This window comes from Helianthus annuus, chromosome 5, assembly GCF_002127325.2.
Source record: "Helianthus annuus cultivar XRQ/B chromosome 5, HanXRQr2.0-SUNRISE, whole genome shotgun sequence".
In the NCBI taxonomy this organism is placed as follows: domain Eukaryota; kingdom Viridiplantae; phylum Streptophyta; class Magnoliopsida; order Asterales; family Asteraceae; genus Helianthus; species Helianthus annuus.
In genome coordinates, this window is record NC_035437.2 from 161,695,245 (window position 1) to 161,705,987 (window position 10,743).

The window sequence follows — 10,743 nt, forward strand, 5'->3', positions numbered from 1 at the left end:
CAAAAGAACACGAAGGTGTAATTTATAGCATCTTGTTTGTCCCATAGCTTGTAAACATGAAAAAAAATGTGCTAGTAATATTACACTTATTTCCTAACTATACCTATAATTGGCAAAATTCAGTTAATTTCAAGTTAATAGTAGTCCTGTCTTATAAAAGTTTATAAACTTTTAGGTTTCTTTTTGTACTAATCTTACCAAGGTTAGTTTTTTTGCGAAAATTGTAGTCAAAACTTCTAATAACTTCACTTTTATTTCTCAAAAAAAATAAAAAATTTCAAAGTTTCTTCACATTCTCAAATGATCGAATCCTGAACTAGACCAGCCCACGCCTAACCACCTCAGATCCATCACGTGACAGCCCATGAGGAACGAAAAAGTGAAATGACCAAATTGCCCTTTCTCTGCCACTGGGCACAAACAATCAAATACAATTAGATAGTTTCAAGCATGCAGATATACATTTGTTTTGAGAGTTTTATAACATTACCATTAACAAAATAAATAAATCACAAAAATCAACTCACACGATCTTTACCACACATCCAATGAACCTGATCAGTTGAGATTGTGTATATCCTCATAGAGATTCTTAATTACAAGCAAACAAGAGAGTTTGCCACCGATTACATTACGAACATAACAAGGAGCAAAAGTCAGATTGTAACGACATAACAGCAACCACCATCTTCACTTTTTTACCTGCCACATCAGCAGTCACATAAATAAATAGTTCAAATGTCATTACAGAAATTAATAGCTGTACCTTATAACGTGGGGATCGACGAAGAGATACCGCAGATCCAGGGGACTGAATTGACGATTGTACCCCTTGAACGTGTTTAGCTTTCCTGCCAACTCTATCTGCTTGCCTAAAGTTATTCTTCTTTGGGGACCCGCTTACACTGTCAGTGGAGACCGAAGACATTGGTGCTGACATGGATATCATAGTCGTTTCTTGAGGATGAGAAGCAATTTCATGTAAATTTCCTGCAAAAATTATATTATTAAAAGAGAATGAAACGAGTCAAAACTCAACCAAAGTGTAATGCATAAAACCCCCTAAATCATTTTATTAAGAGTAGAATGCCATTTTCATCCCTGAGGTTTGGCTGGTTTTGCGACTTTCATTCAAAGGTTTGTTTTTCTGCATCTGGATCCAAAAGGTTTGAAAGCTTGCCATTTTCATCCGGCTCGTTAACTCCATCTATTTTTCTCAGGTCAGGGGTATTTCCGTCTTTTTTTGTTGACTTAAAGGGCAATTTGGTCTTTTACATGGGTATTCAGTGTTTTTACATAAAGCAAAAAAGACCGAATTGCCCTTTAAACTAGCAAAATAAACAGAAACACCCCTGACCTAACAGAGAAAATGGATGGAGTTAACGATCCGGATGAAAATGGCAAGATTTCAAACCTTTTGGATCCAGATGCGGAAAAACAAACATTTGGACGAAAGTCGCAAAACTAGCCAAAACCTCATAGACGAAAATGACATTTTACTCTTTTATTAAAAATATATATTATTTTTAGATGTTTAGACCTTAGAGTCAAACCAGCCCGGCCCGTTTTGACTCGTGGCAAAAAGTGTATTTCTTGATCCGTTACCCGACCCACCCAACATGGTAAACGTAAATGCAAATAATCAAGACCGTACCGCCCGCTGAAACCTCTTGAAATTTCGTTCTCATAACTCTGACAAAATTATACAAGCCATTAGTAATATTAAGATCGTTGACTAATTTGTTGACCTCAGTCACATGCGGATGGCATTCAAGCACTGAAAACGACAGAAGCAATAAATTAGAGCCATGTTAATCAAAGCTGAAAATAATGAGCTTGCATTACTTACAACAATAGCTATCATTCTCAAGGCGAATGGTGAAGAAATACTCCTCGTCCGGTTTCTTCATATTTATATGTGTGAATACAAATTTTATTCCTAAAAGGATAAAATCAAAAGTAAGATGGATTTTTCACAGTATCTTTTTTCTTAAAAAAGAAGTAAGGTATGTACCGCGCCCCCTTTCAATTCTGAAGCCAAGCACCTTATTGTACCATGAAATTGCCTCTTCTATTTCTTCTCTACGTTCTGCGTCTTGATTGTGTTTTTCTTCACATTCTTTCAAAGCTTTTAACAAAAAAGGAGCAAAAAAAAGTTAATAATATATATTTTATTCTTCAACTTTACATAATAGAACTGACTACTGAAAACAGATATTGATGATAAAACGAAAGCAAATATTATCATAGAGCGACTAGATCTTTCCAAAACAAAATCAACTACTATAAATAACTAGTAATATGCATACTTGATTTAATAGAGATTTAATAGTAGCTAGAAGGGTCATAGTGAGAGGCGGTGATTAGACATGTAAGCGAACCGAATGTTCAGTGAACCCTTCATGAACCATTGAGCGAGAGATTCGTTTATATAATAAATGAACAAACATGAACATTCTTTCCGTTCATTTAGTTAAACGAACGATCATGAACACATGTCTTGTTCATGAATGTTCGTTTACATTCACTCATTTAAATTTGTTTGTGTTCGTTAGTTTACATTTGTTTAAACTCATTATTTAACATTTGTTCATCTATGTACTGTTATGTTTGTGAACCGTTCGTTTATAGTTTTATACTATTAAAGAACGTACATAAACAAACACAAACACGAACACGAACACGAACAATGGAACAAGTGTTCTATATCATATGTGGGTCCCAAGCCTCTCATGCTTTCCTATCTCTTGCATCATGAAAGGCTAAATATCATCTTAAACAAAGTAGTTAATGTGGTAAAATATCGGATATCAGTCAAGGACCGATATTTGAGATATCGGTTATCGCGGTGGGATATCGGTAATTTTAATATCATGCTAAATTTATATATGTATCAATTTAAAACTAACAATTCAGTATACTCTCCTACCATTAACAAATTAACCTTTTGCAACTTGCAAAACACTAACAATTGTAGCAAGTAGGAACTGACTAAGACTTAAAACACTAACAACTAAACAATTAAGACTTAAAACACTAATAGCAGCAATAAGAAGAAAGATGAATAGTAGAAATAAGAAGAAAGGTACTGATATCAGGAAAATCGGTGATATAATGGTCAAATATCACTGATATTATCGGTACCGATATTATGACCGATATTTTGCACCGTTATATCGGTAGGGGACCGATAACCGATATATCACTGATATATCGGGATATTAACTACATAGATCTTAGACACTTATGAAGTAAATGAACAATATCCAAAATCAGCAATACAGAATGAAAAGAAATTAAGAAAATACCTTCAGATTGGCGTGATATGATTTGTGCATATTCCTCCTTTCTGGTCCTCTGGTCAACCACAATTTTGTGAAGTTCTTCATTTCTAGCTTTTACAGCCGAAATGGAGTCTGCAATAGCCATCTTTTTTGCCTCTTGTCTAGTCTTTACTACACATCCATTAGCAAAGAGAAACACATATACACTTATGTAAATTTGTTACTTCTCTTGTTGGTATAAAAAAAAAACATAATAGAAAGTAAGCATGTTCTCGTCTAGGTGGCTGTTAAAAAGGTAAAATAAAATATGCCTTGAAAGATTTGTAAACTGTAGAAGAATCCCAGTTCAAATCGTCATACTAATACACTAGCTAAACCTCCATCGATAAAAAGATAAAAACATAACAAGAACGATATGTTATCATAAGATAAAATGAAACCTTTCAAGCATAGTTGTTAATGGCGAATAGCAACAAATAGCGATAAGGTACCTATATGCTACATAGCAAATAATGATAAATAGTGAGCTGCTATTTTATAAATAGCGATACACTAGAAAAAAATTGTATGTATATTATATCAAAATACCCTGGTATATATGCTATTTTACATGTATGTTTACAAAAACCTAAAATCCAGCTATTTTATAGCTATATTTATATTAAAAAAAAATAAATAAATAAACGGTCGCTATTATCACTATCCATCGGTATAACCCTAATAGCGAGCCTAGACCTATACGCTACGTAGCGCGCTATAGCGATCACTACGCTCGCTATTGACAGCTATGCTTTCAAGGCAGAGAAAGATAATAAAAAATGCAGTTAAATTTTAAAATTCTAAGTAACCAAATTAACTCCCCTGTCAACTAAGCTCACACACGCCTACATGTGTAACTGGATTTAAACAATGTAGAACCGTTACAATACGATAAAAATGTACCAGCAATAGCCTTCACCAAGCCATCCTCAACCGCCCGCAGTTCAGCTTTAAGCATCCCTATCTTTCCTGACATAACCAAATCAAACACCAACATTATGTGCACTTCTTCACTTCACTGGAGTAAATTCAATCCAGAAAAACACACAATTTCGTTATGAAACTAGAAATCACTTAAACATTTACTCTATACAAAACCCTAGTTTTCACAACATATAAAATAGGCCAATTGAACAAAAAAAAAAGTCAAAATTTGTGCGAACTTATGGTTTCTAACATGCAATAATACCTTCATTTGAAACAGTTTCCTGTGCGATTGACTTGATAGACTGAAGTGATTTATGGATCGAAACGACGGCGTTTTCCGTCCTATGCTGCTGAATCTCGATTTCTTTGCCGCAAACCATTCTGAGTTCCGCCATTTTAGCCCTAACTTCACCATCTCCTCTTTGCATCGTCACCGGCATGATGATGATGTGTGAGAGAGAGAGAGAGAGAGAGAGAGAGAGAGATGAAGTTTGAAATGAAAATGGTGGGTTCTGAAAATTGGCTCTTTATTTGTTTTTTTGAAAATGGTATTCAAAACTGGCCCTCAAACTTTTTGGTGAAGTTTGGCTTTTAACCTTGAACCAATGGTTAGTTTTGTGAATAAAATATCAAACTTTTTTTAACGGTGAGAATCTATAACAGTTGAGAGAGATCTTACACCCTCCTAAATAGAAGGACCTAACATTACTCTGGCCAGACTATGTTGTCTTAACCGGGCTCATGCTGGCGTCAGAGTTTGGCTAACGGCATTCCCCGGGAAACCATACCACCTGCTGCCAATGGCAGAGGCTTGCGCTGCCACAAGAGAGAATCTCTCTGGCGTAAATAATGAAAATGATACAATTAATAATTTCGTGGATAATTCTTATGACTTAAAACTTGTAACATGAGACAACTAAACTTAAAGTTATCAGAGCCAGCCCTGAGGGTGAGCCGGGAGGACAACCGGCCAGGGTACATTCTATCCAGGGGTATATCCGGCGAGAAAATATTATGTTAGGTTTTTATGGCTATTTGGTTGTTTTTTTTTATTAGTTTGGCCCCTCGTTGTCTCACCCATAAAACTATTTTGAGTGAAGCGAACATGATTTTGAAAAAAAAAAAAAACTCTGGTGGTTTTGACGATAGCTGGCAGATTATGTGCAGAGAAGAGAAGAAGATGGAGAACAAGGAAAGAAGAATATGGTACACCGTGCTTCGTTAACTTTTTTTATATATAATAATTAAGGGGGTGTTTGGCAACATCTGAACCAGTTAAAGGTATGACTGGGTAAGAGGCTCTGAATCAGAAAGTTATGTTCGGCTAAAGCTCTGAATGAAATGTGTTTGATGGTTGGCTGGTGGTGATGGTGGTTGTTGGCGGTGGCAAGTAGTGGCGGCGCGGATGGTTGGATGTGTTGTTGGTGGGTGGTGGTACTTGGCGGTGACGAGTAGTGGTGGTGCCTGGCGGTGACGGGTGGTGGTGGTGCTTGACGATGTTAGGTGGTGGTGGGGGTTAACTATCGCAGCCCCTCGACCCCTGCCCTGGGAGCGGGTGCCGCGAGACTCGGAGCTGGTGGTATCGGTGTTTATTAATTTGGCAGCGGAAATGAGATATCAGGACCGTAGTTAGGAAATATTTTATTAGAGTTAAAACACCAAACTTTTATAATAAATAAATGGGATAAAACCCAAGTTTTCATTACAATACATTTATAGGGATAAACCCTAGTTTATTGAAAATAAAACTCCTTGTTATTTAGGTAACTTTTATAGGCACTTTTCCAAGCCTTCAGTGTTCTCCAGCTGCCTTTTATTAGCTTCACATTAAGTTACCTGAAACGCGTTTGAAAAAGGTTTTATCAACAAGAAATACTGACGAGTGCATCCCAGTTTAATCAAAACAGTTTTTATAACTTTACAGTATTGAGAGCGATTACAATGTTTATATCTATACAGTTACTCATTCAGTACTGTCAACACCTGACTTGTGGGTCATGTTACTCATTAGCTAACTCTTTGTCCAATAGTAATGAATTCAAATAATGTATACAAAACCCCAACATACCAGCAGTAATTGTAGAATACATAGACTCAATCACTGTTAAGTATAATTGAAAACATTTGAGGTTTTGGTAAAAAGGTGACAAAAAGCAAGATGTACTCACATTGTTTACTTAGGTAAAACTAAAGCTTCCTGGTGAATATCATGGTTATTATCTATTAAAAATTAAACAATGCACACGTGTTAGTAAAATAACCCAAATAACATTAACCGTACAACTCGAGACAGAACTCCAATGACTGAGTCAGGCAGAGCCTTGACATGCATTACGGAGTCCTAGATCAATCGGGTGTAACACGAGACAGAACTCCAATGACTGAGTCAGGCGGAGCCTTAACATGCATTACGGAGCCCTAGATCGATCGTGTAGGGTAACGAATAGGGTTATAATACTTACAACGAGGCAGAGCTTTGCTTTATAGGGGTATTATTTCCCGAGTATACTTGCCCACTATAGATCAGAGAAAAAGAAAAGAATTGAACGTTTGACAAATAAGGCATCAGCCTCTATTTATAGGCCTGACAAAGGGCGGCTCACGGCCCGCGAAGCCCAGCCCTGTCTCTTTCGCGGCCCGCAAGATAGGTAGACTAGAGCGTAGCTTGGGTGAGTCAAATGTATAGCCTTGAAACGTAACCGGACACGTGGCGCAATGCCTTGTCCGGCAAACAAAGGGGTTCGCGCCCCGCGACAGACATGGCTAAGGGGGTCGCGCCCCGCGAGCGACTCCCAGATTTTGTTTTATTTGTTTTTTATAAATATTAAGGTATTATAGGTCCGTTTCTCGTATACGGGGTATATTTTAGGACGTCTAGGGTTATGTTAAGGGGTTTTAGGAGGGTTGTTATAGTTAACAGTGGTGGTGGTGGTAGTAGTGGGTAGTGATTGTCGATGGTGATGGGTGGTGGTTGAAGTTTTAGGGTTAAGGAAGTTTATTAAGGCATGGGTATATATGTCTCTTAACCATTCAACATCATCTTCTCACTTAATCATTAAGAGATTAATTGAACCATTAAGAGGTGTTATTTTGTGAACCAAACACCCTTACCTCTTACTAATTCAGAGATAGCCGACATGGTGCGGTGTGCTTATAAAAAGGTGGTTATTTTTAGTCGTTTTATACACTAGTTCAAGTTTAGTATTTATATATAAAAACATAATATAATACTATCACACTACAACTCACGTTGGGAAAATGCATCGATCGTTAATGTATATAGTGATGGTAAGATACTGAGCTCGTCCAAGGATACAAGAGTTTTAGTATCGAGTCGTTGTTAACGTTTAGTCAAATCCAAAAGTTAAGGTTTAAAAATACTTCCCAAGTATTTATACTTGTATATCCTTCCCAAGGATGGGTGTATTTGTGTTCGTATTCTTATACTTGTATATTTTTGCCATGTATTGGGGTCGTATTCCGGTGTGTATTTATACGTATGAGAATACGTATTTTTATTGTATTTATTAAGTGTTCTTGTACTTAATTTCGTATTAATTTTTCCGGAATATTATCTTTAATAAAAGTCCACCGGTATATATTTCCAAAATATATATTGTAATAAATATTATTTAGAAAAATTATTTATAATTTTTCATTTGGCAAAAATATTTGTATTTTCTCATAAGTTCCAAAAATAATATATTTTCATGTCTAACTTAGAAAATATATATAAACTTATTTTTCTCCAAAAAATGATATATTTCATATTTGAGAAAATATATTTTCATCCCAAAATATTGTATTTCATGCTTGTTGAGAAAATATATATTTCTTTCAAAAATAATATATCTTCTAAGAGTTTCAAGAAAAATATATATTCATACATGCCAAAAATAATACATTTTCCCCTTGTCGAAAATATGATATATTCTTGTAGTAATTGTAAAAATCATATTTTCATTTTCTAGGTGTCCAAAATATTATTTATCAAAATATATTTTGTGAATAAATTTTCCGGAATATTTTGTAAGTCTTATTCCATAGTTCGGTTTTCACCAATATTATGTGTACAACTTGTATATTTATTCCTTGGAATTTTGGTAATATTTTGGATTTCAATTCTTGGTATTTTGATGTGTTATATTATTTCATGTCCTAAAATAATATAACTAATACATAAAATATACAAATAATCACACACATGGTGTCTTCTAAATATATATTTCCTAAATACATACTTAGTCACTTTTATTTATAAAACCAACCTCCAATGTTTATATTTTTGTAACCAAAAATTATGGCAAAGTTTTTGTAACAATTTATGATTTAAAACACACTTGTAAATACTTCTTTATAAATATTTTTCTAAGTGTTTAAATTTTTAGAAAATTTTTCCATAGTTTCCCCTAAAAATTGAGGTTTCCATGCTTTCAAGCATATCATTTTCTTTTATAAAAATCATCACAATCAATCCACAATCAACAATAAACAACCTTTACTTACCGATTTGCCATAAACAAGTAATAATCTACCACTTCATGAACTTGAATATTTGTAAAAAATTGTAGTAACTTACTAGCGTTATTAGTAAGCCTTGTTACCTTTTAAAGTGTGATTAGTTCTTTAAAAACTTCATTTTTAAATAATATGGATCTTTACAACTTGTGATCATCATTTCTAAAAATGTTTCTTTATGAATTCTTCTTGTTACACAAGTGTTTCTACACTTGTTGTAACAACTGTCACTAAAATCCATAATTAGGATGGTAATTAGCTATTAAGGAAACCCTAATTAAGAAACCCAAGTAATTCTGCACTAACCCTAAAATTTCCAAAACAATCAGAATCAGGATCAGGGCCCCTAAAACTCAGGGGGGGATAAACCCTAGCCAACGATTATCTTAATAACTATCTGTCAAAATCGAATTTTAAGAAACTGTCGACTCATCCAGCCTACATGCACGAAGGGCTACCCTATGAAGTAGGGTGACCCCTCGCGTAGCGCGACGCCCATGGGGGTACCCCTCGCGCTACGCGACGGGGGTCAAATTTCGTATATAAATAGGGGTGTCTGGGACTTGAATTTGAGAGTTGAAACGACGTAAAACGTCAAAATACACGCTGAGTTATCAGCTATATACTACACAAACACACACAGATCTCGAATCGCTGCCGCAATCAGGGTAATAACTCGATCGCTATTACGATTCAACATCCGATCGATTATAACTATCCAACGATAGTCCAGGTGCTGCTCAATTGAGCTTGTACTTTGATTATTCGTCGTGATTTCGACTTGAATATTAGAGTGCTGTTCGAATTCGAACTATGCTCTGTTATTCGTTGTGAATCCGATTGAATTATCGAGTATTGCACTGATTAATCGTTGTGAAGGTTTAATCTCGTGAATTGACGTAATTGCTGTATTAGTTACTAACCTGTGTGTGTGCATTATGTTAAATTAGGTTTAATCAAGGCTAATCAGTAGGCATTATCTATTTGCTCGTTAATCTGCAATGTGAGTCATTCTTCTTTTTAAACTATTTTCTCACAGTTTGTGAGTAAGTATTACAATACCTCAAATTATTTTCAAAAGTTATAATTACAGGGATTAAGTCTTTGTAATCACCAAATTACAGCTGGTATGTGGGGTATTGTGCACATTACTATTTTTATCACTCTATGTGAGTGAATATTACTCTATGTGAGTAATTATTACTCTGTGTGAGTAAACCGTCATTATTGGGGCGACGGGACCCAATAGTGGTATGACCACAATCACAGATCCGGTCGAGTGACAAATACCCATTCTTGATAATTGGTTGATAGAAACATTGTAATCGCTCTTAATACTGTGATTTATAACTAACGGGTCGTTTTAGAAAACATAATGATTCACTCAGTATTTCCCCGCTGACAAAACCTTTTTCAAACATGTTTCAGGTGATCTATGTGATCCAGGAAAAGTGCAGTAAAGCACTACAAGCTCAGAGAAGTGGCTCATTGTGAATAAATAAATAAAACATGTTTTGGAAAATAATGATTTCTGTGTGAAATCAACTGATTGTAAATGATGGGATTTTATCCCTAAAAACTTTGTGTAATATATTAAAACGAGCATATTTTTACGGTTAAAAGATCCTGTAATAAAAAACTTCCGCTGCCATTAGATACCACGGGTACCACACTGAAATCTGCTCGCGGACCCCGACTCCGTCCAGGGTGGGTCGGAGGTCGCGACAGAAGGTGGTATCAGAGCTAATAATTAAATTGAGCCACTGATCGAGCCACTGATTAAAGCCTATTACGGAATTAAGTATTGGACAAAATACTTAATTCTACTAGTTATCATTCTGTGATTATTTGTTTTATTAACTGATTATTTGATAGTTACAGTATGGGTAAACAAAAGCTGTCTGCCATCTACCACAAACTAGATGTTGCATCTTCTTCTAAAAACCCAGTAAATTTAGAAGAAGGAATCTTTGTC

The 10,743-nt window shown here is 35.2% G+C and overlaps 1 protein-coding gene across 2 annotated transcripts; it reads right to left on the bottom strand.

Annotated features, from left to right (window-relative positions):
- Positions 1-439: 439 nt before the first annotated feature.
- Positions 440-4,759, bottom strand: LOC110941674 (kinetochore protein SPC25 homolog). Of its 2 annotated transcripts, XM_022183343.2 has the most exons (9): positions 4,513-4,759; positions 4,227-4,292; positions 3,309-3,455; positions 2,015-2,128; positions 1,850-1,939; positions 1,655-1,777; positions 1,325-1,328; positions 767-998; positions 440-702 (listed from the first exon to the last, which is right to left on the bottom strand). In XM_022183343.2, exons 1-9 carry the CDS (start codon positions 4,688-4,690, stop codon positions 691-693), a joined length of 966 nt encoding a protein of 321 aa, XP_022039035.1. In that variant the 5' UTR covers positions 4,691-4,759; the 3' UTR covers positions 440-690. The 2 variants fall into 2 exon arrangements, with proteins under 2 accessions (XP_022039035.1, XP_022039036.1); XM_022183344.2 differs by lacking the exon at positions 1,325-1,328 and having other exon boundaries at positions 767-990; positions 4,513-4,755.
- Between the last annotated feature and the right edge of the window lie 5,984 nt (positions 4,760-10,743).